At 43.4% G+C, this 27,975-nt stretch overlaps 1 protein-coding gene across 2 annotated transcripts; it reads right to left on the minus strand.

Annotated features, from left to right (window-relative positions):
• Window positions 1-282: 282 nt before the first annotated feature.
• Window positions 283-26,163, minus strand: nup93 (nucleoporin 93). Of its 2 annotated transcripts, none has more exons than XM_082539368.1 (22): window positions 26,011-26,163; window positions 24,990-25,169; window positions 23,972-24,089; window positions 10,709-10,771; window positions 9,215-9,343; window positions 8,456-8,530; window positions 7,505-7,597; window positions 7,255-7,394; window positions 6,876-7,008; window positions 6,200-6,357; window positions 5,932-6,097; window positions 5,698-5,791; window positions 3,185-3,376; window positions 2,975-3,101; window positions 2,819-2,891; window positions 2,375-2,419; window positions 1,815-1,931; window positions 1,615-1,733; window positions 1,421-1,538; window positions 1,252-1,335; window positions 1,018-1,146; window positions 283-621 (listed from the first exon to the last, which is right to left on the minus strand). In XM_082539368.1, the coding sequence occupies exons 2-22, from the start codon at window positions 25,166-25,168 to the stop codon at window positions 511-513; spliced, it is 2,463 nt and encodes an 820-aa protein (XP_082395494.1). In that variant the 5' UTR covers window position 25,169; window positions 26,011-26,163; the 3' UTR covers window positions 283-510. The 2 variants fall into 2 exon arrangements, with proteins under 2 accessions (XP_082395494.1, XP_082395493.1); XM_082539367.1 differs by having other exon boundaries at window positions 24,990-25,172; window positions 26,011-26,162.
• Between the last annotated feature and the right edge of the window lie 1,812 nt (window positions 26,164-27,975).

Raw genomic sequence — 27,975 nt, forward strand, 5'->3', positions numbered from 1 at the left:
CATTTCGAGTCTGTTGGGTAAAAAACAAAAGTGTTTGCACCTTCTGTTTTAGACGAGTTCACTCTCAGGATGTGTTCTCCAGTATTTCCTTTGTGCGAGTTAATATAGGTGCGTGATGACTAATGTGCTCAAGCCTGCGTGTAACGGCTCCCGTATTAAACACATATATCATAATATTGTCACAACTTTGACAGTAGCACTGAAATAAAATGAAGCCAAATGAGGAAAAAAAGGAAGAAAATGTAACGAAACATAAAATGTTTCAAAATAAAAAAGACGAACGAAAAGCAAACTTTTTATTCTAAATCATCACAGATACAAATATGAAACAAAACAATGGAAATAACAAGAACAGACTGACAGGATTTCAGATGAGCAAAAAAACCAACGTATGGCTCAACATGGCGATGAACGCCACCGCTTTTACACAACAAGATGGCAGGTGAGCGTGTGAATGAGCCGGTCTTCCCAGAGGTTTCTGCTCATCGTGTGTGTGTGTGTGTGTGCGTCTCAGTTCATCAGTAACTCCATCTGCACCAGTCTCGCGTTGGTGTCCCCGGCCATGTTATAGGGAATCATGCCAGCGAAGGTGATCAAGGCTCTGGCCTGACCGCGCAGTTGCTGTTCAGAGAAGAGATGGCGTGTTAACATAACGCATCAGTGAGACAGAATATTTAACAACCAGCGAGCTGGGCATAGACTAGCCGGCTCGACACAACCTAAAATCCTTCTGTAGACACCAGCTGCAGTCAGCAAGCTTCTGGGTCACCAGGCTTTCTATGTCTGATGTAAGTAGAAGTGAAAAGGTAGAATCCAGAGGAGCGACGGAGACGTACTGACAAGGGACGAACGAGAAACTCTGCCAAAAATGTCACATGAATATATTCAGTTTGCCACTAAATGTGCTCATATCAGCTCAAATATTTAAAGTAAACGGATCTTTGTATAAAAACAGAATGCGTTAGGTTCAGATCTACCTATAAACACACGTCTTTAGTGCTGTGCTCATTCCCTCACCGTGTCTCTGTCCTCCATGGTCCTCTGTGGCCGTCCCGGTGTGCCGGCTGGCGCCCCCTTCAGGCGTTTGTACTGCGTGTAGAGGATGTTCATGGTGGCCAACAGCACCTCGGACAGGTTGTGACGCACCTGGAGGAACAAAACGACATTTAAATAAAGAGAAAGCAGAGAAGTGGAGCCCATATAAAGACTGAGTATCGGTTTTGTGTCTGGTGTCCAGAACCGAGTCGACACCTCATCGCTGAAGTTCCTGAAAGCCGCCACTCTCTCCTCCACGCTGTCCTGACTGAGCGGAAGAAGCTTTAAGCGCTCCATCACCTGACAGAGAGAGGCAGCGTTAATGTGACGAGGCCGCGTGCGTCTCCCTTCATGTCTGTTTGTTCATTTTCAGAGTTGCACTCACATCATACGCTCTGTCGACGTGCCCCGCGTGGTACTCGTCGAAGAACGTCATCAGGTCTAAGAGCAGGTAGAAGGTACTATCGACCGACTTGTCTCCTGCTACGCCCTGAGAGCGATACCTGCAGAGGGAAAAGAAAAGGTTACGGAGGTGCGTGTGTAGATTTTGACCAGCGCACGGCGTGTCCGTGTCCTTACCTCTCGGCGATGGCCACGGCGGTGTTTTTTAGCCTCTCCTTGTTGGACTGAGGCGCGCTGACCTGGGCGATGACGGGACTCAGGAGCCGATTCATCAGCTCCAGCACCTTGTCTGAGTTCTACGCAGAGACACACGTAAAGTGAACGAATCCCAAAGCGACAGCTCTGCAGAGATACTGCGCAGTGCACGGTCTGCTCACCTTGGCCAGCTCGTACAGTTTGACCGCCTCCTCAAACAGACCTTTGTTCTCGGCCTCCAAAGCCACTTTACTGATGATAGCTCTGGTGTCCCCAGCAAACTTATCTATGACTCCGGGCTAGACAGGAGAGGATGGGAGACGGGCGTGAGGCTGAGAGAGGTGCAGTCCTGACAGTAACAATGTGCCTTCTGTTCTATTGTGTTACTCAAACAAAATAAAACCCGTCCTTAAAGTCTGACTGTCCATCAAAATAAGTCGATGCATATTTTTAAGTAAGCCGTTAATACAGAAGCTGCACATCTAACGATGCGCCGTGACGCATTTAACATTGTCAGTCGTGAGTGGGACGACCCGAGACAGCAGAACCGAGTGCTGCTGAACGGGGCGTGTTGAGACATGCGGGACTCGTGCCAAAGGACCCCCCCAGGGACAGGGAAGACAAATTCAAAGCAAGACGAGGAAGACATAGGTAGACAGTAGGTGAGGGAGGCAGGTTATAGAAATAACCATCGACCAGATGACAGTGAGCCGAGACATCGGAGACGTGTCCATCGTCCTACCTTCCTACTGCCGTCCTTCTCCAATCTGCCCAAAAGCATGTCGAACTAAAAGAGGACAAAGTACAAATCACCACATGACAATAAATACATGAATGCAACATCGTCAAAGTTCACATGTAAACTTGTTTTCCAGGAGAGATCAGTTATTAAAACCAGACAGAGCAACACATTGTTCTGAATCTAAAATTCACTCCATGCTCCTCACACCTGTTTTTATTACAAACATTTGTCAAACGTTGCTTTAACATATACCTATTTTTCATATTCTTTAAGTATTTTTTAAACACATGAGCTGTTTCAGAGCCAATCGTATTTAACGAGGACAACACCGGGAATCACAGTGAACCAGCTCTGCTCTTCTAAGATGTTCAACATCAGCTCATCTGTCACCAGCGCAAAGCTTCTGTGCTAACGTTCGACCACAGAGTAAGACGGGCCGCCCACCTCTCGACTCTCAATGACAAGTTCGCTGACACAGCGCATGAACATGTTCTCGCCCTGGTTGTCTTTTTCATTGCTGCAAAAAAGAAGAAACATGAATTTAAACTTGGAGCTGTACAACATATCGTGTGTGTGGTGCAGGGCGAGAAATGTGTTTACCGCAGGAAGTAGAAATACTGCAGCGCTTCTCGTGGATCCGTGGACTCAAACTTGCGAGTGTAGAGCATGAGCAGGCGGATAAAATTGAGCCGACGCACCATGGGAGGGTCACCGGGCTCCTGGCTCACTGCGGGGACGATGTGATCAGTGAGATCGACAGGAAATAGAATATGCATGTGCATTACCCTACAAAATAAAGGTGATACTCACGTAGCTGAGCGCTTTGACCGGTGGACTTCAGCAGCAGCCGTAGCTCATACAGGACCAACGCCACGTGCACGGCGTGACTCCTGAGTCGCTCGACTCGAAACAGGAAAGCCACCGCCGCCTCAAACTGAGCCGTCAGGAACAACACCTGGAAATACAGGAAGGGCTGCTGGCTCGCAGAAAAATGGGACTCGCCTGCAGAGAAGAGGCGGAATAAAGACGGCAGGTGGGAAAATCAAGTGTCTGTGACCAAAACCTGCAAACAAGTTCAGGAGGAAACGGGTCGCGCTGCTCACATCCACATGAACATAGTAAACGAGCGTTTCCGATCACTCTGCGGAGATGGATGGAAGTCACCTGTGTGGGTGTTTCACCGTCTCAGACAGAAACTCTGCGCTTCACAGAGCTGTGCACATGGCCACGTCCGGCTTTTTTAAACATGGGAGGAGAAATTTAAAGACGTTTTTTTGAGTGCAGGTACTTAGTCATCAAGTTTACTTTTTAATTATAATTCCTAATCCTCTTGTTGGCTGAAAGTTTGAGGAGGAGAGCAGGGTGGACCATGTCAGCCATTTTACAGCCTTATCGCAGACTCCCAGCGTTTTAGTTCAAAACGGGAGAGCGAGGGAGAGAGGAGGCGAGAGAGGGGGGAGATGAAGGGAATAAAAAGGACAAAGGGGGAGAGATAGGAGTGTGGGTGTGAGAGGGGGGAGAGGGGGAGAGGGGGAGGGCGCTGCAAACAAGAAAAGAGAAAGAAGAAATGCACAGCAAAGAATGTGAAAGGACAAAAATCAGTGGGACGGCGATAATAGAGGACGGGGCTGCAGGAAAGCAGACGAGCCTGGCACCGGCACCGTGTGAGAGAAATGAAGACGGGTTTTGGGCTTCGTGTCCTGCTGTGAAGCAAGATGGAGGACAACGAGGAACGCTGTGCCAGACAACCGAGGGAGGCGAGCGGCAGCGAGAGAGAAAGCAGAACGAGGCTCCGGGCTGTGCTTCCCACCGAGCAGCGAGGGCGGGAAAATGGGAGATGGACAGAGAGAGGGAGAGTACGAGAGAGCTCCGAGTCTTATCTGAACAGAGCAGGATCAGCCTGGAGAAGGCAACACCCAAGGGAGAAAGCTGTGCTTTTGTCCGTCTGTGGGAGGGAAGGCCTCCTCGCGCCCTTGCACTTGTGTCCCGGACATGTTGAAGTCTTACTTTAAATCGATTCTGGATGAAGAATCAAAGCGTGTCTGCTGGTGCCTGTTCACAGGCGTGAGCAGCTGACCCACAGCTCTCTTTAAGGCTGCTCTCAGCTTTCTGGTGTGCAGCTCCGTGCTCAACACCACGCATGCCCCAAAAAGTGCCCCGAGTCTCTCGCTGTAATATTAATTATGGTGAGACATAAACTCGGCCCAGTTTGTTTCGGGCACTCTTAACGGCGTTTGACCCATTTTCATCTCCCTGCTTTAAGCTGAGGAGCTTTGCTGACGGTGTTTGATGAAGCCTGTGGAGATGTGGTGGTAGGTGTTGGTTAATTTGATGCAGGTAGCTGTAGCGCTTCCAAAGCAGGAAAGTCTCATCATCATGAGCACAAAGATGAACGACTGCTGCTATTTCCACATTTCCAGGTTACAGAAAAGAAATCAATTCACAAACAGACTCGTGAACTTTTGTTCCTGCCGACTATGACGAAGCTCTGAGTCACACTTGGCTCGTCGTCCATGGCAACAGCTGCTGAGGCTTATGGGGAGGGTAGTACTTCGAGCTGTTGGTACAGCAAAGAGAAGCGAGAATATTCATGTGCAGGAAACAGTTGAAATATTCATCGAGCGATTAGTTACACAGGAAAATGAATCACTTCTCTTTAACGATCACCGATGTTACTGATGAAAACTTCACATGTTTAGCATTTAACATCTATATGATGTTTTAAAGATTGTGAATCTGACATCATGTAAGAACACAACGAGACGCTGACAACAATAATCACCTGATGAAGCAAATCCTGAAGCGTGCTGTGATTCGTCACCAGCACACACACATTACAGGTTGTGCACCTCGACTCTGTGCACAGAGGTGCTCGCACCATCGCTAATACGTCTGTTTGAACATTTTAACGGCTTAAACCAAACCAGCACTCAAGGAAACTCATTTTGATGTAGTTAAAAAGGTTTTAACGGACTCAAATTTAACTTAAGATTTTGTTTCTCAGACGACTCGCTCCTTACGAGGGACCGGTCGTCCGTGTGCACGCCGTCACCCTGCGTTCTACGTGTCCGCACAAACATGGATGCAGTCTCACAACAGCACGAGAGGCAAAGAGCAAACAGTAACCCAAATAAAATCTGCATCCCGGGAGGTGCAAACAGCTCGGCCGTGCAAGCCTGTGCTTGTTCCTCTGTGCTCGGGCAAAGAGATAATGGAAAAAGAGGAAGGTGGAGAGGCAATGTGATGCACCGCAATTCTCAGGAAACTCAAGTTCATATATTTGTAGTTATTTCGAGAGCTGAAGGAGAATTTCAGTCCCCTACCATAGTCTTCCAGCAGCTGTTTCTGTAGCTGTGGCAGGGTGAGTCTGTCCTGAGGAGAGCTGCTGCCGTCATCATCGAAACACACCTGGTTCAGCTGTGGGGACACAACGCGACGCACATTACGCAAGGGAGCAGCACAGCCCCGAGATATCAAACTGGGACGATGATCTCTAACCGACCAGGATCAGGAAATCGTGCCTTTAACCCAAAAACAGCAAACCAGGGGAACGGTACCTTAAGCCAGAGGTAGTCCTCAGTCTTGTCTGCTATCTCGCCGTGGTTGTCATTGATGTCGCATTTCCCAATCATGCAGTAGACAGCTCTCTTGTATGGATCGGCACAGTTTCTCAGCACTCTGCGGTAGTGCAAGCGAAGCTTGTTCTCTGAAGTCGGGGAAAGTCTAAAGAGGAAAACCAGATAAAACGGGAAGCGCGATAAGACCGGTTTGACCTTCAGGACTTCTCTGTGTGCAGAGGATGAGAATGAGCTGAGCGGAGCTCACCGTCTGTCAGGACTCTTCATGTACTCCTGAAACCAGGTCTTGAAATCTCCCAGCTGATGTTGCATTCTGTTCACCACCTGCATGGCTGCATGCAGGTCGCCACAGCGCAGGCAGTAGTAGATCACAGCCCACACCGGGTGGCCTTCTATCTCGCCGTCCTGTTGTGCAAATTGAACAGAGTGGTCGTATTATTTATTTATTTTGCAGCCACTGCTTAATTCTTCAGACGGTCGGAGCTTCGCACTGCAGATGTGACCTGTCAGCCAAACAGACTCATCAAGAATCAGTGAAGCAACGGTGGGAAATTAAACCGTTTGCACCTACCAGTCGCTGGCTTTTAGAGCACAGGTGTGCATGACCAACTGCATGAATGCCAAAGAAAAGATAAACTCTTAAATATAAATGACATTTCTGATCAGCCCATCAGATTATTCTGATTAGGTACTCATGCACCAAGCCTGGGTCACCCTGCACAGACAGTATTACTGCAACAGTGAGGAAAGCAAATGAGTGTGGTAAAGGTTATTCAGGTAACGACTGGAGTGGAAATAATAAAAATGCAATCCAATGCAATTTTTAAAAAAGTGATGAGGCCTGTAGGAAAGTTAAATAAAGCTGCGTGTTGCAGGCTTTCTTTATTAGCCAAACATTTAAACAGTGTATACACGTGTGGTACCTGCATGCCAGGCAGAGGCCCTGGTAGCTTGATGTTGAGGAAGCTGCGCACTAGTTGGTATGTTCCAGGCACCCCTCCTAGTTGGGCCTGATGGAGGTTCCCAAAGACAGTCACCATGGTGTAGTTTTTATAACTGGGAAAGACAGAATTCATATTTATGGTTCATCCATCCATCCATCCATTCACTTCCGCTTATCCTTCTCAGGGTCGCGGGGGGCGCTGGAGCCTATCCCAGCTGTCATAGGGCGAGAGGCGGGGTCCACCCTGGACAGGTCGCCAGTCTGTCGCAGGGCTAACACACAATATTTATGGTTCATTCTAGCTTAATTTCAGCAAACTGTAGATCCATGCATGTATCCACAAAAACAGGACCGGCTACCTGTTCTCAAGGAAAGCAAGTGCCTGGCGCACAAAGGCCATTTGCATTTCAACACTAGTGCGACTCTTCAGAGTGTCTTTGGCTGGAACCAACAACACGTCTGTCATCTGCTTCACCATCAGCCACAACTCTGACACGTTCTGGAGGAACGAGAGAGAAAGAAAGGTGCGTTCATACCGAGTAATCTGTTACATCTGTCAGTAACAAGTAACTTCAGGCTGATACATCAGTGAGAGATCAGCGTTCCTACCTTGTCGTCCAGGCTTTCTGCTACTGAAGCACATAAATCTCCCAGATTAGGCTGAATGTGACCGTTCACTATCTTCTCATTGAAAATGTAGATCTGACGGAGAACAAAACGGAGGCAGGTCCACAAACTGTTAAATGCTCGTTTTATAAGGAAATGTCAAAACTTTCATATAAACTTAGCCTCCGGTTAAAAATGAACCTTTTTTTACGACCACCGAGTGAAATGGTTCACAATAAAAAACAGCACGAAAAGTATCAAAATGTTGACGAGGTCGTCAAAGAGGATCACGAAAATCAGACAAACGACGCCGCACGCAATGTGTCGACACATGGTCGAAGTAATAAAATGTGGTGCAGCGAGTGGAAGCGACAGAAGGTCATCCTGGATGATGCTGGGTGGAGCGCTGGGGCGGGGACACGCGCCCCCTCTGCAGAACAATTAATCCATATGTTTGATCTGCAGCTTCCAGGCTTTGCTGTAACCCCGTTTCAACCAAACCATCGGCCGACAGCTTCATGTTTAACAGAACACAGCTAGAGATGATTATTATTATTATTGCTAGCAAGCTCTGCGGCGCTGTTTGTATTAAAACACACTCTGCTGATGTCCTCCTTTTCCCCTTCATTAGATCCCAGTATGTAATCAATACACGTTTCTTCTTCTTCTATGCATTTATTACATAAGAAAAAGCAATAAATAACAGGCATTATTAGGCATTAGCACAACACATTTTAGTGCCACTAAAAATGTATTTCCCTTATAGTAACATTTGCATTCAGATTTTGCAGCGTTAACCTGATATAAAAATGCTTCAGTAACAATAACCTGCTGTGCAAAATGCCACAATATGAATGCACTGAAAGGTAATTTGCATAAAACAGGAATGTTGATGTGCTGTGTGCATTTACCTGAAATTTTCACACCAAAATAATTAGACTATCGGGGACCCACCTGGCGTCCGTAGGCCACCTCCACGCTGTCCAGCGCACTTCTTCCTGGAGCGGTCACCTCACTCACAAAGCTGGGCTGTAATGGACCGCAGGTCAGGTGGTAAGCAAAGACAGAAGTAGATCAGTCGCGTGCTGCTGAAACGTTTGTGTCTAAACAGGAGAACTTTTGCTGCTCATTACTTTGCATGTTGAGAGTCTGAGACAGGAGGACGTCCTGTCCCGACTGATTACTGCCCGCCTGCTCGACACACGCTGGGACACAATCCCACACAATAAGATAAAGTCTTGTTTTTGTTTCTTGCTCAGGGTGATGATAAAAATAGTGTTTCTGAGTCTGAGATGAAAACGCTAGCTTGTTTGTTTTAGTTGAGCAGGTAGACAGGTAGTGTGTGGCGTCACAGCCCTGACATGCTCTTTGAAGCAGACATATTCAGTCCAAGAAGTTTAACTGTGTTACAAAAATGATGCTATCTGTAAGACCTAATGAAGCGGGAACGATGCGGCACTTGACAGTTCTGATCTCCACACAGCAATGTTTCCTTCATACTCAAACGAGGTCACGATTAATAAATCCACCGTGTTGTTGACACACCTGCACGTTAACTGAGACACAACCTCTGAATTTATTGTTCATAACTACAAATGACAGATTCATGAACGCATTAAAAATGACACAAACATGGACCGACTCGCTGCTGCAAAATTCATTTACAATGTGCAGGTGCCACCATGAGCACCTATACGGCTCCCTGTCCCGTACCTCCACGTCTTGACTGAAGTCCAGAGCGTCTTCTCCTGCTCCCAGCAGCGTGTGCAGCACTCTCTGCTTCACCTGCTCCCACTGAACCAGCATCGACTCCCGATGGTACTCTTCAGCCAGCAGGAACGTCTGAACAAACGGCGATGGGAAGCAAGCCTCCAGTCATATTCGAGCGTGCAGAAAAACACAGTTCACTGGGGTCAAGCTGTGTTACAGATGCTAAACAGGGGATTGTCCTTAACATGGTCATCTCTGCCCCAAGCACCAGCTACTCAAACCCTCCCGTTTGTGAGTGGTAGCAAATCACAAATAAGTTGGCTTAAAGTCAAGATGACCTTAAAGTTGAAGGAGCTAAAACAATGCATTTGCCAGGCAGGATGAGTGGAGGGGTCTGCACTGAGCTCCATCATACAAAAAATAAGAAGCGCTAGAAACGAGCAAAATAATTTGTCCTTGTAGTACAAGTACGTTAATCCACATCCACGAGGTAAGACGAACATCGCACACACTAAACTGGATTTAACAGCAGATCCCTGTGAAGACGAGTCCACCAGGACTCGGTGGCGTCTATTTTAACCCTCCACAGAGACTTCAAAGTGAGATAATGGGAACTCGAGATAATTGAATCTCCAGCTTAGGGAGATGCAAATCTAGACTAAAGCCACCATTTACTGGGTTAACTTGGTCAAAGCTTTAAACAATTTAAAAACGGCATTAAGTCTAAAAAGATATTAAAATTGTATTTAAATTGTAAGTATAAACGTTCCTGGTCAGCGACACATCGCAGTAATTTAACAATTTAAAAAAGCAGTTTCATGTTATACATGTATTACGTTCTGTTATCGGGGCTTTTTCCTGCCCAAATACCTTTTTGGTTTTAGAAGCACACAGCATGCAGCAGCTCCAGTGGTTACTGTAACATGCCTGCCTGCCCTGCTTTTCATGTTGATGTCAAAACTAAAGCTACGAGATAAAAATCTGCAGGAACATCTAACACCCACGTTCTTTTTAATCTTCAGTGCATTTGTTTTTCCCCACCCTTGCACATAAGTCCCTTTCCTCTCTCGGGGAGCGGAGACAGATAATGGGAACGGCAGCTAATTAAACGCGGGGCCTATTAGCTCTGCACATCAGGGAAGCCATTTCAGAACCATTCCCCAAAGGTTCACACCAGAAGGACTTTTAGATCACAGCGAGCAGAAATGACTAAAAATGTCGTTTTTAAGTGTTCGGTATTGTGATGTGCTGATGCTACGAGACAGTGAAACGAATGCTTTTGTAAACCTCGGTATATGACAAACAAACACACACTGTCTGTGACTGTTGGGACTAATTATGTCATCTTCTTTTTTAATCATCTAAAGAATAAAAAGTATAATCGCACTCGGACGTGCGCCCTGCAGGCCTGCGTTACTCTAACAGTGCCTGTGAACTAGTTTCCTACACTGCAGGACTAAAGACTGCGAGGCCACGAGACTCTGGACAGATACCGACCCTGCGGCGAGACTCCTCGATGGCGGACAGGAGGGCGTTGTCCCTCTCGTTCTTCAGGAAGCCCTGCAGACACACAGACAGATGTGGGGAGAAGAGGAGTCATGGTGATGAACACACTGTGCATCATGTTCCTGTTGGCTTTGGCTTACATTAACACGTTTGTCAATGCAAAGGTGCACTTCTATCATGTGCAGGTAAGTACTGCCGCTAACCTTGAGTTATTCTGCTTTTTTAGGTTTATAAAACTGCAAGTCGTGCAGCCCTGCCATAATAGCTTCTTAGACTGGAGGAAGGTTGTTCCCTTTGTCAGATAACAGAATAATCATTTACTGGTGACATTGTCTGACTTTAAATCTGAAGCAAGCAGGATAATTCAGCCTCAAACCCCCAAAAGCAAGCAGTTGATCAGAGACAGCTAGTTTCCAAAGCCAAGGACGGTTTATTCAGCTCTTAAGAAGCTGAATTCGCTCCGGTCCTCTCATGTGCGTCTATGTCCAAATGCTTAGCTCAGTCCAATTTCTACCTCTTCCTTTTACAAGCTCACACACACATCACCTCTGCCTGACGCTAAATGGGCAATTTGCATGAACACCTTTCTGAAGAACTGTCAATAACAAAATACCATCAAGTAACTCACAACTAAGGTACAGCAGGCTTACCACAGGTTACCGATCCGAACTGGATCAGTCAAAGAAAGTGATTATTGGATTTTACGTGCTGATTTTTGCTGACCACTCTGTGGGTGAGCCTTTTTACCAGTGAGAATAAAAACAGACACATAAAATGTTCAGAAGGTTTATTATAAAGAAAAAATGAGCCCTATATAATCGTATAGTTGTACTTCCTGTAATACTGCAGCCTTCTTGGACACGCACACAGAACTTTATCTCTTTTGGCTTTTTCACGGTGTGGCGTTGGTTCTGCGATGAGCCCACCGACACTTTAGCAGACTGACGTCTACGTGCTGCTGCCGTTTACCGTCACCAGGGGGCAGTGTCCCACGCAACCCGCGCAGACACTAGAGAAGTTATAACAGAAAGAGCAGAGAAATGTTCGCTGCTCTTTTCATGCCGATGTTTGAAAATATTTTCTTTACGCTTTTTCACACTTCTCCCGTTTATGTACGACCTCACTTTTCAACCAATCACAGTTGAACCTGTGTGTGATTTGCGGCCTGTCCGCAAAGCATGTCTGCGTGGGTTGTAGCACAGGCAAACACCTACACGCACCAACAGAACGTGCTACTATAAATCCATGTAGGTGCACTCTTAGATAAAGCAAGAAATTTGAAAACATTGAAATATTCATTTTCACTATTTAGCTCCGTAGATTTATGACAGTATTTCAACTCTGTTGGCTCTTTGGGTCTAAACATTAGGAAAATGTCTTTTCAAGAGTAAGTTACAGCTTAGCTATGCATGATGAAAATGTGCAGAACGCTAAATTTGACTATGAATAGCACAACCTGCCACCACAGACATGTCAGTAACTGATTATCAGTATTTGTATTTCTCCATGTTAATCATTTCTGGGCTTGCAAACACTAAACATCTGACACTACATGTGGAGCAGTATTGATATCTTTTGGGTTTTATTTCGCTTCAGGCACTCTACAGTCTGTCAAACAACATCTTTATAACTAGCATATTTTCCATCTTGGAAACAGCTGAAACTACTTATATTGTGACATCTTCAAAGCTGCAGAAGAAGAGTTCCCGTCACAAAAGATGATGTCAAGATCCAAAAAAAGTCTATGCAGAGGTCGGTCAGAAAATAGGACAGAAACGTTTCCTGCTGCAGTCGCTGCAGGTGTTTGAGTTTACGTGGAAAATAACCAGTGGCTAATCTGGTTTTGTGCTACAGTTGACTTTTAGAGACGTTGTCGTGTTAAACCGTAATGGATCGCGTCTCCTCTAAAACGGGTCAGTACCGCGTCACTGAGTTTAAGCCACAGCATTCATTCAGGTCAGTGTAAAGTGACAGAGAAAGACATCATTTACTTCCTCGTATTACTGTGTGAAAATCTAATTATCTATGACAGATTATCCACTGCAAATTAAAGACTTGAAAAACTGGTGTTTGCACGGCTGACAGCCAAGTTAAAGGTAAACTTAGTGAACTTACATGCAACACCATTACTCTGGTAATTAAGAAAGAAAAGAAGCGACTCCAACGTAGCCCGTTTATAGCAGCAGCTCATCCCTGCTACCCTTAGCTTCCCTTTCCTGCTCTGTCCCTCTCTCGTTTTTTCCCCGTCTCACTTTCCCAGGAGAGGCTGACAATAGGTCTATATTTAACCACTCAAACCAAAGAAGAGCTCAGGTCAACACTCGCAGGAGAGCTGCACTGGAAAAATGAAGAGAACAGAATGAAACGTTCACAGATCAGAGGCTGATTGCGATGACTCCAAGTGTTCTTGTAAATTGGAGAAAAGGCGATGAGACTGACGATCCTTACAGAAACAGGCAGGGGGCGGGGCTTAAAGCATCTAAAACTACGGCGGTACATTGGGCACCGAGGGGGAACTGCCTCGTCATTTTTCCTTCAGCAGGTGGCAAACATTTGTGACTGATGTCATTATCAGTGCTGCCAACCACTGGCCTATACATTACTTTTTGTGCCAAGTGTAAATTGATGAGTTAGCCAAAAGCTGAGGCCAACAATCCCATTTATCTGACATGCAAATGATTTCTGTCTTTTTGGCTTTGGTTGATAAATCACTAAATCAAATATGAATATTACAGCAGTTAGATATCTGATAAAAAGGACTGCTGGTAGCTGGATACACTGTTTCCCTCTTCACCACAGGGGGTGGCCAGTTTCACGTAACTGCTCCTTAAAATGTTTGAAGCTTCATCGCAGGCAGGCACAGCATCGCTGTCGCATATAACCTCCTTATAATTTTGATCAGCACTACACAGTCCGAAGATCTGGCACGTTGTTCAGGCCCAGACACCGGCGTCTCGCGCTGACTAATCGCTGCCAATGTTTTAATTCCTCCTCGTATTTGTTCCCAAACTGTAAAAATAACCATGAAATAGAGAAACGCATTTAAAAAAGCAACGCTGAAGCGTTTAGAAGTAAGAAAGATGAAAAAACACATTTTAATAAATGTGCTTATCACACTCGATGATGCACTGAGCACTGGGGTATCGGCGTATCAAAGATGCACGTTTCTTTTGCCCCACCCCTGTATTGTGTATCCTCAGAGATCTGCAACCTGCTGTGAACACCCACAGCCTGCTGGCCAGACAGCCCAGAAGCTTCTACAGGAAGAGGAGCACTGCCACCGAAAATTATTTGATCATGGTTGATAAATCAGGAAATACTGATGGGGGTGGGAAGAAAGGTAAAGGCGAGGACAAGTCGGCCTTCAAATATAAATACAAATGATCCAAGTTCCATTCTTTGTCTCCAAATTCATCGACAGTATGGAGATAATGTGAAAGCTCGGTGCACATTTGACTCTAAAAATATTATTTTCTATACGCCAAAATGAAACATGACTAAATTTTAGCATACAGTATAAATGTGATATTTAAAAAGGTTTCTCTTCAAACTTGTACGCATGCTAAATCTCTGTGCTGGCATACAGGCCCCCGTCTCCACTGCTAATGACAGTCACGCCATCTACGCATAAAGGTAATCTTATTTTATACTCATTCAAATCAGAACATCTGAATTTTCACTCTTTTGAGCCAGCTTCATGCTTATGACACTATACGAAAAATATTAAGATACCGAGCCGACGCAGAAACGTGTGATTTCCAGGAATCTAGAGGTTACAGAAGGGCACGTTCAACGAGCTGACGGGGAAAAGCCTCACTGTGGAAGTCATTATGAACCAAAGCAAAAACATTTACCATGACAGAATGAACCGACCACTGCCTGCCTGAGTGTGTGTGTGTGTGTGTGTGTGTGTGTGTGTGTGTGTGTGTGTGTGTGTGTGTGTGTGTGAGAGAGAAACCCCACCCTTTCACTCTTTCACTTCCTGTGTGGTGAAATAGAAATAAAGAAAATGAATAACATACATTTATAACATGTAAGTATAAATGATCAGAGTGCCTCACATTCACAAATGACTCAATCATCTCCATCATCATGTATGTCCGCACACACTGTAGCACAGCAGAGAAGACATGACAAAAAGTAAGACGCACAAAGCACATACCCATCAGTGACTGAGTACATGTATATGTGTGTGTATCCGTGTATGTATATGCAATACTCACTCATGAGGAGAGCCTTTCTGCCTGTCTGGCAGACAGATGAGAGGGCAGGATGAGACAAGGAAAAGTAAAAAACTGGTTTTCAGTTCTTTGTCTGAGCCTAGGTACGTGGGCTCTGACAGCCCAGGACATTTGCATCGTCTCTTCGCCTCTCCATCCCACCGTGTCACTGTGCCAGGGCAGCAGCAGCGGCCGCCATGCTGGGGCGTGTTCCCTGTGCCCCGTCGAGCCGGCATGGCGGTCCGCTCGCAGCCTTTTCCCCGTTCAAAGCAGGCCAGTGACTCTGGTGCGTGAGCCGGAGAATCGAGTGAAAGTGCCACATCAAGACTCGCTGGAGGTTGTTTTATTGTCGGAGGGCTGTACCAACTGAGCGCTCAGACACAGGGGGAACCCGCGAGAAAGAACTATGGATTCATATAGAATATCAGTTCCTGCCATCAGCTGACACCCCCCCAAACAGCCATTCTCCATCCTCTGTCTCTCTCTCCATCTCTCACTTCGTCCTAGCATCTCTGACGGCCCTCCCTCAGTCCCACTCATTTTCTTCTTTTTTTATCCATCTATGCATCCTTCTTTTCTTCCCTCCTTCTCTCCTCCCTCCTTCAGCTCAATGCAATTATAGTAATGGATTTTTTCCCCCTCGGTTGATGGCTTCCGACATCCTGTCTCGAAATGAGGCTAATCATGCTCTTAAGGGTCATGTTTAGTTAATGAAGGGTTTGGGAGGCACATGGGGAGAAAGGGGATGGGTTGGTGGGTGCGTGGGGGGTATTCCTATATGCAGTCTGTCTATTATAGTGCACACGTGCACACACAAACAGCTTCAGGCATGTTAATCCATGCACTTCCGGAAGTTTTGTGCACATAGTCTCTCTCTCTCACACACACACACGACTGGATTCATGTGTGCAGGCAAGCAGACAGGGATGCACGCAACCACGTGCAGACAAATCTATGCTACACATTCATTCATAAATACACGGTTCAGACACCGTATACAGCAGCGATCGATAGCGCCTGACACACAGGCATGCAATCTCAGCACACGAGGCTTGTGCACGAGAGACACACACATCGTGTGAAGCTATGTCAGGAGCGTTCGTGTATCTCAGCAGATGCTCTGGGCTTAGCCAACTGCGTCCGCTGAACGCATGCCATCACTGCTGAGGGATATGTGTGTGTTTAAGGGCTGGGGAGGGCAGAAGAACAGGAGAGGAAGAGAAAGGATGTAAATGGGAGAAGGATAAAAAGCAGAAAAATGTGAAAATATGCAATTTAAGAGAGAAAGGGAAAAAATGAAAGCAGAGAAGCACGTAGAAAGAGTGCGATGTACGAAAAAGGAGAAAGAGAGCATTGGCAGAGAAAGATGGAACAGTGAAAAGTGAGACAAGGACAGGGAGACGGAAAAATATTGAAGCCGGTCGCCATTTTTCTACCCGCTCTGCTCTCTGCCTTTCACTTCTACAGTTTCATTTTTCTGCTCTTTTCATGTGATCTCTTCTCTTTCTCTGCTTTGCTTTGATTTTGAATCCTTTCCTGTTAATCCTTTGTAAGCACTGATGGGAACACAGGAAACAAAAACATGTAAGCAGACTGCACTCTGATAAAGACCCTAAACATGAGATGTAAATATATTCACGTTTGGAACAGACTCAGCCTCATCTAACCAACCACATAATCTTACTAAATATGAAGTTGTCCATAGTATGTGCAATCTAAAAACATGCTAATTCCTGCTAGCAGCTCCGACGTCCACGAAGCCCAAAATCTAAGACGAGCTATACGGCCACAACCTATAGGAGCGCTTCAGCATATATACAGGCGCATCATTCACACACCACTGCCCTCTACATGCACGCGTGTGTGAGCCGCAGAGGCATGTACCAGCTCACTCATGCGCAAACACACACATTTACACACACACACTCATAAAAACACAGCACATTTTCCATTTCCTTTGTGTCCCGTCTATCCTGGAGAACTGCAGCCTCTACTGCCTCGCACCCCTTAAACCAAATTAAACCCAATCTGACGCACTGAGGTCGGGTTGGTTGAGGAGCGAGGATGCACAGATGGATGATGCACGAGGCACACGTTAGAGGTCCTCGGTTACATTTGGATACATTCTTTGATTTCAGGGTTGCCATGGGTGCACATGCATGTGTGAGTCAGCAACGGTAACGAGGAAAATGTAAAGCGTAGATTTAAATTGAAAGTTAAACTGATGATGAAAAGTTGGCTGATGAATAAAATCATTGACAGACTGCAGATGAAACACAACAATATGTGATTGTAAAAACGGAGACTCTGTCCATGTGCAGCGATAATATCTGGGGTGTTAGTTAAATATAGACAGGCTACATCCTTTGTGTGGTTATAGGAATGCATCTGTACGAACAATAACTTCTGCAAATAGTCTGCTGTGAGACTGTGACAAAGAAAAAGTCTAATATAAAGTGTATCGTGACAGGAAAGGAAGCAACAAGATCAAAGTTTTAGTAACAGTAAACTAAAGCTAAACTTCACTCCTAATTAATCAAAGCTAATTAAAAAATAACAAAAATGTGCACTGATTTCGGGGATGCTTCCATTTGAGTAACTCCATCACGTACAAACACAGGTGGTGCTGAAATGTGTGTTTGATCTTAAAGAAGAACATTTGGGTGTGAGATTGAACTGAGCAGCGCGAGAACGTGACAGAGGTCCTGAAAGTGGCGATGACAAACGCATATGTTAGCATTTACACACAAAAGGCTTGAGTCTCCAACGATGATGACTGAAGAGCGAACGCGGCCCTAAAGAAAGTGTTCTTGTCACTGTAACAGTGACGAGAAAACGTGTTGTAAGTACTGCAAATATAAACTACTACAGTCTTTCAGAGTTTTATTAAATATTTAATAAGAATACTCCTGTTACTGCACCAGCTGTGTAATTATAGAATAAACCATTTATTTCTTTTCAGTAGACATTATTTCCACCTTTCTTTCCAAAGTAACTAAGATTTGAGCGACTACATCAGTGCATTTGAGCGTAAATTGCAGGTCAAATGTAGAGTCTGTGTGTTAAGAATACTCTGGAAAGGCTGTTTGCTTTCAGCTGTTCAACAAAGTGCATCAAACAGCTTCTTGGTGATGCCTTCTTCATTATCATCGTCATCATGATCAAATAACCTCTCTGCTCCTTTGTGTATACTTGATGATATAAAGTGGCTGAGACTGCCATCAGTTAAATGGAGGGAAAAAAAAGCTGAGCTCAGTTTCTCTTTTCAATGGTTCAAATTTAAACTACATTTCTTCGTTGTTTCCTTATTCTGGCTGAAATTCTGCTTCATTTTTGGCACACTGTCATGGAGCCAAACACGCCCAGTTAAATGAGGTTCACAATTAGTCACAATTTGCAATTAAATTCAAACTGTGTGTATGTGACGTTATGATCTTCATTAAAAGAGAATTTCCCATGGGGGAGCAGACAGTTTTCTAAATGACTACTCACCTTGGTCTGCCTAGATTAGCTTAAACTGTTGTAAAGCAACTAAAAAGGCTAAAACATGAATCTTTTTGATGCTGCTAAAGACTAGATTTACCTTTAGTTTGGGGGACGGTAGAGTAGAGCATCACAACGTTACGATTTAAGACCAAAGTAAACAACTATTTTTGGCAAAGGCTCACTGCGCCACTAAACAGAGGCTTAATGGAGATGGTGAAGACTTTGTTTAAGCTCCATTATGCAGTTAGCCTGGCTGTCCAGAAATCATCCTATATTGTGCTTATAGATTACACATATATATGAAAGACTACTGTGTGCAGTCTATGCATCCAACAATCTGACATCTGGAGTCCAATCCTGACTCAACAAGCTGATCTACGGAGCCGATCTTTTCAATTCTCTGCTGTTCTGGGTTTACCTCACAATGCCTCAGCAGCAGAGCTCCAGAGGAGGAATACAGCTTATTAGTTTAACACTGGTATCAGATAACTACTTGGCATCAGCAGATACCCACAGCAGCATCAGTATCATATGAAAAACTGTACAGTGCACTCCATTAATTTTCCATTTTTGATCATAATTATTTATACTGAATATGCTCAGCGCAGGGCCCATTAGGTAAATGCCAATACAACACTACTATCTCAGCTGACTTTCCATTTATCTGACCAATTCCTGTAATGTGGCTGTTTAAACTGAGCAGCTGTTTGTCTGAAACAGCTGTGGAAAATTTCTCCTGAAATAAAACGTAATGCAATGTCATCTTCTAGACCCAGAAGAGCAATCACAGGGAGGCAGAGTGCTCGTGTGTGTGTGTGTGTGTGTGTGTGTGTGTGTGTGTGTGTGTGTGTGTGTGTGTGTGTGTGTGTGTGTGTGTGCGCGCGCGTTCACCCTCACACTGCCAGAAGCTAAGTGCTTTTCCAGTCAGTGAGTGAAACCCACCCTGGCCAGGATACATCTGGCCGACCAATAAGAATAAAGAAGATTTCAATGAAACAGAGAAGAGGCTGGACTGCAACAGTGGAAGAAAAAAAACCACAGAGATAAGAAAGGAGGGTGATAGAGTGGTGGCACATGTATGTGGAAACCTGATGGAGAGAACAGATACAGTGGAGAGAAATAAGTAACCAATACAGGAGGATTAAGCAGGGTGGGAATAAGGGACGGAGAGAGCACTCAGGGAGCAAAAAGTCTGGTACTCAACATTAAAAGAATACTGGGCAACTTTGATATTGCACTTTCAGACTTCTAACAGAACCTTTGTTTTACATTTAAACCTTCTGTCTCCAATACCGTCAAAACAGTTCAAGATTCACGTGTACCACAGGAGCAAATGCAGCTTTGAGCCTCCAGCCTAAAACAAAGGACAGAAGCGCACGATAAGCTCACTTTGTTCCACCTCCCTGCATCACAGTTTCTCCATAACTTGCATAATCTTCAGATCTAACCAACTTCTACTAGAGCAGCATGGCCTCTGGCAATCCATCAGACGTCTTCACGCTCAAACCTGCCAAACTACAAGACAGTTTCACACACATAACACAACTACCTCCTCACGCCTGACTAAATGCGACAACATGCCAACCATGTATCCATCACAAAAGCTATTAATTCTGTTCAGCTCTACAATCGTGTACACGCACTCAGTCACAGCACAACCTCCAGAGCCACATCTAGGGCTGAACGATATATCGCATTTGCGATAATATCGCGACATGATCAAGTGCAATTTTCTAACCGCAAAGGCTGCGATTATACTGCGATTATATTATACAATTCATGGGCTGCATCCTCCTGAGGCCGCATTTGTAGACCGATTACGTCACAGCGACGCGCCGAAGGCTGTCCAAATTACTACCATATCCCAGAATTCATAGCGCGGCCCAGCCAAACTCCAGTTTCCAGCAATGGCGGCCGCTACTAAGTTTTAAAATTACTCATGCTAATCTTTCTGGGTCACAAAATAAACTTTTAACATATTTTCAGGCGAGAAAGTAGTTGTGTAAACATCAAATATCTGCTCGGTTTATCAAGATATCCCATATTTGCAAAAGTGCTTCGACGTTTTCAGAGGCGTCTGCTACCCACCAGCTCGACAGCTAGCCGGGAGCTCGAGGGTTACTGATGCGGCCGAGAACGGCACAACTCCCGGCACATCATTTTCAGATCACCGCGGAGTTTCGCTGCTCGGGTTAAACGTGATATATAAGTCACTTAGACAACCTAAAAATGTTATTGTTGGGCTTTTTTCAGTGTTTTGTTTGTTCGTGAGTAAATCGGTTTGGCTGAGATTAAAGTTATTAGATTAGATAAAATAAAACTTTATTAATCCCCCGGGTGGGTTCCTCCTTGGTTTTCACACAGCTGACTAAACGTCAAACAGAAAACTTATTAAACAGAAGTATGAGACAGTCGAGAATTTACACCAGTGTCTGGTTATATTTTAGATAGCAAGAAGCAGACGGCCGAGTTTATTAAACTCCACCGAGACAGCGGTGACGCTAATCAGAACTAGCCTTCTGATTCAGAAGGCGTGTTTGTGTGTGTGTTTATACAATTGCTATTATGTTTGCACTTTATGTGTAATGTTACTGACTGCAGAGATCAGTAAGATGTGTGTATTTTTTATTTATTAGTTTTATTTATTTAATATTATTTTTTAATTGAATGACTGTCTAGTAGTTCACAGATGTCGAAAAACTGAGTGTGGTAAAGCCACTGATTTTGTTTATGTATATTTCTGCAATCTGCACATTGTACTGACTTTCATTTTAATGTTTACACCAGGGTTCCTTGTCAGCACTTTATGCTCAGATGTTTGTAAGCTAAAAATAAACTATTGTGTATGTTCAAATATACTGTTGTGATTGAAGAAGTTAAATAAAAATGTCAGTCATCAATTCATGCATCACCTCATGTCATCATAACAGAGGTCTGTCTTCCAGGAAAGAACAGTTTAAAATTAATGTAATATCAAATCAAATCAAATCACTTTTTATTGTCACATCACATGTGCAGGCACACTGGCACAGCACATGCGAGTGAAATTCTTGTGTGCGAGCCCCACAAGCAACAGAGATGTGCAAACACAACAACACAAACGAGCAAAATACAAGAATGGCCAACCTGAAACTAATAAATATATGTACAATATATAATAGTGTATGCATTTCTGGATGTGTATACTAAATATTTTCCTACGTGTGTGTGTGTGTGTGTGTGTGTGTGTGTGTGTGTGTGTGTGTGTGTGTGTGTATACACATTTTTACAAATTAAATAGTAAAAAAATAAAATAAAATAATAATAATAATAATAAAATATATAAAATATACAGAGTTGAATATGTGCAAAACAGTGGCATTACTGTACAGTATGGAGTGCATAATGTTGAAGTTCCAGTAGTGAAGCTGAGGTGTCTATGACGTGTTCAGCAGTCTGATGGCCTGATGGAAAAAGCTGTCTCTCAGTCTGCTGGTACGGGACCGGATGCTGCAGAACCTCCTTCCTGATGGAAGCAGTCTGAACAGTTTATGGCTGGGGTGACTGGAGTCCTTGATGATCCTCCCCGCTTTCCTCAGGCACCGCTTCCTGTAGATGTCTTGGAGGGAGGGAAGCTCACCTCCAATTATCCGTTCAGAGCACCGCACTACTCGCTGGAGAGCTTTGCAGTTGTAGGCGGTGCTGTTGCCATACCAGGTGGTGATGCATCCAGTGAGGATGCTCTCAATGGCACAGTGATATAATATAATATATAATATAATAATATAGTATTGGCCATACTATATGATGTATTGCTTGTCTTTGTTTAATAATACAGAAGACAAATACCTTAAAAAATAATCGCATATCGCATCGCAATCGCAATATTGGGGCAAAAAATCGCAATTAGATTATTTTCCATAATCGTTCAGCCCTAGCCACATCTATACATTATGTGACATGCACTGCTTTTACATGGGTGAAAGCTTTTTTAATTCAGTGCAACTCCACAGATGTAGTTTAGTGTGACTGATGATACATGTCATCATATAGTAAAGTACAGTCTAATGAATGTGCAGAAAGAAAATATGATCAAAACTCAAAGTTAAAGAGAATAAACAGCACAATGTGACCTTGAAACCAATGAGATTTTCCATGAAAGTCATTTTTCTTGACTGTCCACAAAAACAGAGCCTGTGGGTCACACAGCAAACCCAATTTTCCACTGGAATAATTAACTCATTGGCTTTGTGTACTTATTTCTGTTATCTCTTAAATCTTTGTTCTGTTCAGCCTCCAGTTATAAATTTCAACATTTTCAGCCTTTAACTAACAAACTTCACACTTGCTCAGTTTTTATCAGGCTTATCTTGTCAGTGGGGACAAAATGCAGACTTATTATCTACAGTTAATTACTTTCAGACCTTAGCCACAAAACAAATTTAATCCTCACTTCTAAATGCAGTGAAATATGCACATGCTTATTAAAAGACTAGGTACTAGTTTCTTACCATCTGTCAATGGAATATTTCTTATTTCACTCCACAAAATACCTCTCAGTGCTCTCAGTAGTAAGCGAGTCTTCCTCTAGTGAACCAGTTCATTTAGGTTAAAAACACTGCATTAGCAGCTAGCTAGCAGCTAGTTTATGGTACCTGTATGTAGGGCTGCTCGATTATGGCAAAAATGATAATCACAACTATTTTCACTGAAATTGAGATCTCGATTATTTGACAATATTTATTTAACAATAACAATGTGTTGAATAATGACTTTAAGGATTGTCATAAAATAATATAAAATAGTGCAAATACTGATAACAGTGCAAATGTTTGCAGTATAAGAAATAAATGAAAAATGTAAACATCTGTGTTTAGTGAGCTTTGCAGTGTTGCTCTGTGGTGCAGCTACACTGTAGCAAAGTTTACACACTGTGTCCACTTGATCCACGTCTGACTGAGCCCATAATGTTTCCACACCACTGAAGTTTTTTTTACCTCTTTTCAACCAACGGCAGTCACTCTCCTCTCCAAATAACTTCTGCTCAGCTTTCCGAGCTTCCCTCGGGTCCTCTTAATCAGCGGTCCCCGACCCCCGGGCCTCGGACCGGTGCGTGAGTCGTTTGGTACCGGGCCGCGAGAGTTGAGGCTCAGGTGTGAAATGTCTGTTTTTCAGGGTTTTTATCGGTTTTCAGCGTTATTTTGTTATCGTTTTTATTGTTTACTCGGTTTTCCTGGGTCTTTTCACGTGTGTTATGAATAAATCTTCTTTTTTTCGGTACCGGTACTAGTTTTATTTTGTTGTATTTATCCGCGACACCTTAAAGGCCGGTCCATGAAAATATTGTCGGGCATAAACCGGTCCGTGGCGCAAAAAAGGTTGGGGACCGGTGCTCTTAATTGTTGTGACACGTGTTCGAAATGCAGAGAGGTGCGCTCGATTTGCCACACGGAGCAGCGCGAGAGTAAAGCACGAGGGAGGGGCTAATAATCGGCTCAGTCATTTTTAATGATCGTTGAAAGCCCAGATCGTAATCGAGATTACAATTCGATTAATTGAGCAGCCCTACCTGTATGTCCGTGTCTTTGACTGGCTCCAGGGGCTCAAACGTGGTGGCAGCGCTGAGACTTTCTAGTCTCTGAGAAATGTGGAAGATGTCTAAACCTCTGGAACCAAGGAGGATGGACCTGAGGTGAAACAGAAAGGTGATGAAGAACTGACTGACAAATAACTGTAGTTGCTCCACGTGACCACAAGAGGTCGCAGAACGCTTTACCACCGTTACAGAAACCACTGATGTGAACTGTTACGCATCAGATCAGGTGTCATCACATACATCACAGAGAGAATTTCAATCTAATATCAATGCAGTTTTAAAACTAATACATTAAATCCTTTAAATATCACTCAAGCTTATTGATTAAGGAATATCTTCTTTAAATCTTTAAAACCAAACATATAGTTTAGAAATGAGTGTGTCTATCATAGAGATTAATGGGAAACAAATGAAAAATGATTTTATACTTTACATTTTATTTACATGAGAATATATTGCAGTAGATTATACTAAATCTGTCTGTTATACTAAGTCTGTTATTGTGAAACGTGTATTATTATTAGTAGGATTCTTACCACTATATATAAAAAGGAACTCTTCCCAGGCTCTTTTTTTCATGTTGATCTTTAAAAATTAGACCTGATGCCTTGTGTGACTGTTTACCACCAATTTAGTTCCCTAATAGCCCGTCCCTTTCTTTACTGGTATTGGGATCTAATTACTTTATTTATACAACTTTGTACACATAGATAACCATTCATTTGTTATCAATTACCATTTTTGCCAGTAGCAGTAATATTATGATTAACAGTGGGACATTTTCTGCCTATCTGCACATACTGATGTTCATATTTCATACCGTTCTTGGTTGTATCTTGTTATTTTATAGTTCAGCTTTATTTTGTTGTTTGCTGGTTTACTCTGTGACTACTAAGTGTTTTTGTTTCCACTCTTATAGTACTGTGCAATAACAGAAACCACAAGAATTTCCCTCAGGAAAAATAATAAAGTTCTATCTTATATTTCTTACGCTTTTACGTCTGCAGCATCTTGGGAGGTGCGGGTCAGGGTGCGGGATCGAAGCCTCTCCCCCGCCTGCTGGATCTCCTGAAGGTTCCTTTCGACGTGAGGAAGTTCAGACACTGCTTCGGTCTCAGCAGCCAGCTGCTCTGCCTGCTGCAGGAGCTCCCCAAATCCCTCTGTATCCATGCTGCTATAGAGAAACAAATGAAGATATTTACATGTAACATCATCAGAGGTGAGATGACTAGTGTACAGTGGTTTGGGGAGCTATAATTTTAGGGTGCTCACATCCTTTTGGGGGGAAAAAGGTATAATTGGCCTGGACAATTTTGCATAAATATGTTGCTGTTATTTTAGAAACCTAATCAACATTGTACCTCACCGACTAAAGGTTTTGTATGTATTATTTGTTGTTCATTTTCAATCCTTAGAAGAAGGGACTGGGTTAAAATGTACTGCAATTCCTCAACTGCGTGGATGGAGATTTACACAAATTCAGAAGTAAACGTAAAGTGAGCACGTAAACGTTTCAGACGTAATATAGCTGAGAACTGCCACAACAACAACAAAACACGTTTAGGACTAGGCCTAGTCGATAACATACAAACTGTGAATAACATAAACACCCATGTATATAAGGACATACAGCTGTGAGCTTTCGGACAGTTGACAGCAACACCTGGAGCGCGCGCATGGAGCGCTGTGGTGTTAGCTTAGTTGCTATAAACTCGATTTAGGAACAGCAACAAAAATGTACAGTTTCAAATGAAACTTAATTCCGGCTGCTGTGAAGTGGCGTGATGTGAATCACGATAAAAACATGTTTGAATTCATTTTATTTTATTGTAGTGCTGTCCTTTTGGCTAAGCTTCGTTAGCATGCTAACATGTAGCTACAAGTCAGAATGAATTACACTGTGCAACGTTAGCTAGCATGCTAAGCTGCTATTATTCTTACATATGCTCAGTGTTGCGTTAACTCAAAAAGTTCATTTTGATGACGCGGCTGGAAGCAACTACACTTCATACCTGTTGTGTGAGGTGGGAGAAAATACGGTCCTGTTTATACTCCACGCGTGAATGTATTTACAGTTATCTTCTGTTACTCCGTTTCTTCAGCACGCAAGTACATTATTTGCCCCGACCGGCACTTCTGGAGTCGATCGTGATTGGACAATCCCGCATCCCTCCCGGAAGTTCTTCTTCTTCTCTAGTTTCAAATATTAACGAAGCATATCGTCACCTACTGTCATAATTTATTATAATCATCATTATTATTATTATTATTATTGTTATTATACATACAACATCTCCCACCCCATGCAGCAGACTGTGACAGCACTGAGCAGCTCCTTCAGTGGGAGACTGCGGCACCCACGGTGTGGGACGGAGAGATTTCGCAGGTCTTTCCTCCCCACTGCTGTCAGACTCCATAATAAAGACTTTAACTGATCAAGCACACACATCCATACATATGCAATAATACTAAGTGCAATAATCCTTTCTGTCATCGTTGTATTTTTACTCAGTTGTATATAGTATTTGTATTTGTATTCTATTTTTATCTTATTGTATATTTATTTTATTGTATTCTACTGTATATAGTATTTTATTCTATTCTGTACAGTTGTGTACTGTATTTATTCTTATTGTATTCTAATTTTTGCCTCATAACTTTTGCACTGTCCACTTCCTGCTGTGACAAAACAAATTTCCCACGTGTGGGACTAATAAAGGTTATCTTATCTTATCTTATCTTATCTTAACACTAAGTAGTAGGATAACTCTTCTAAATATAGGCAGAAACGTGTACAGTATGAAAAGCTGTTCTCGCTTTTAGAAGTATTCTTTGTCAAAAGTTTCAGTATTAAAATGCTTGTTTTGTTACTGTAATGCTTACTTGGGGTGGCTGTGGCTCAGGAGGTAGAGCAGGTCACCTACTAATTTGGAAGGTTGCTTTAGCCTGTGTGAAAAATATCCTTGGGCAAGATACTAACCCCAAGCTGCTTGCATGAATGTGATAGAATTTGTGTAGGAGAAGCATAGAAAAAGAGTACATGAACAGTGTATGAATGGGTGAATGAGGCAATTTGTGTAAAGTGCTATGAGTACTCAGTTAGAAAGGTGCTATATAAGAACCAGTCTATTCATATGGAGTTGAACTACCTCTATGTGGGCATAGAGGCAGGTAGACTTTTGCTCATAGAGTCATGTTGACAAGTTTCAGTCATTTGCTGCAGCAGCAGTCCTTCATCAAATAAAAAATAACAAGACACGCAGTTGAAACCTCAGTTAAGATATCTCATGAATTCGATGTGCAGTTTGTACAGTGACAGAAAGCAAAGTGTCACTGGTCCAGCTCACTTAAAGGCTACATGTGACCCATTGTGTAAAATTAAATTGTTATCCCTGTCTTACATAGTCTCAAGATTCAGCTGTTGTCTGTGGGGAACAGGCATACATTTAAACTCTATTGACATCATTTGATTTTTATTTATCTCAATTTTGCTGCTGCCTTGGGACAAAACCACTGGCTTCAGGTTAAATCACAAAGATCAGATGGGTGATCCACACCTGCTTCCAAGCTGCAGTCTGTGGCTTCATCAGGAGAAATCTGGTCATGTGGCGCACAGTCGCCTTGAGCTACTTTGTTATATAATACAATATGTATGATCCTATTATACAACAAAAAGCAGACACAGAAAGTGAGGCACAGGGATTGCATTACTCTTGAATACAAAAGTACAGAAATCTGGAAGCTATGCCGAGTCTTCCGCTGGTCCCAGGGATCATCAGTTAACCTCGTGACTGGAAAAACTCAGATGTGAGAGAGAAAAACAACCAGTGAGGACAAATGAAAAAAGACCCAGTTCACATTGATCAGTGACAAAGATCACAGTAAGCATAAAAATGATAAGCATACTGTGTTGGATCTCAGTAACAACAGTTTGTACCACAGAAGAAAAGTGCAAATGTAGCCAAGTTATTGGTTTT

The sequence above is a fragment of the Aulonocara stuartgranti genome (genome assembly GCF_965226115.1).
Source record: "Aulonocara stuartgranti genome assembly, chromosome: 7".
Classification (NCBI taxonomy): domain Eukaryota; kingdom Metazoa; phylum Chordata; class Actinopteri; order Cichliformes; family Cichlidae; genus Aulonocara; species Aulonocara stuartgranti.

Bases quoted from the DNA above. Each gene is read 5' to 3' on its own strand.
- nup93 (XM_082539368.1), bottom strand. From the start codon at position 25,168: ATGGATACAGAGGGATTTGGGGAGCTCCTGCAGCAGGCAGAGCAGCTG. The intron at 5,792-5,931 runs GTACCGTTCCCC...GTGTCCCCACAG, and splicing joins AGGACTACCTCTGGCTTAAG to CTGAACCAGGTGTGTTTCGA. The intron at 3,102-3,184 runs GTGAGTATCACC...TCGTCCCCGCAG, and splicing joins CGGTCAAAGCGCTCAGCTAC to TGAGCCAGGAGCCCGGTGAC.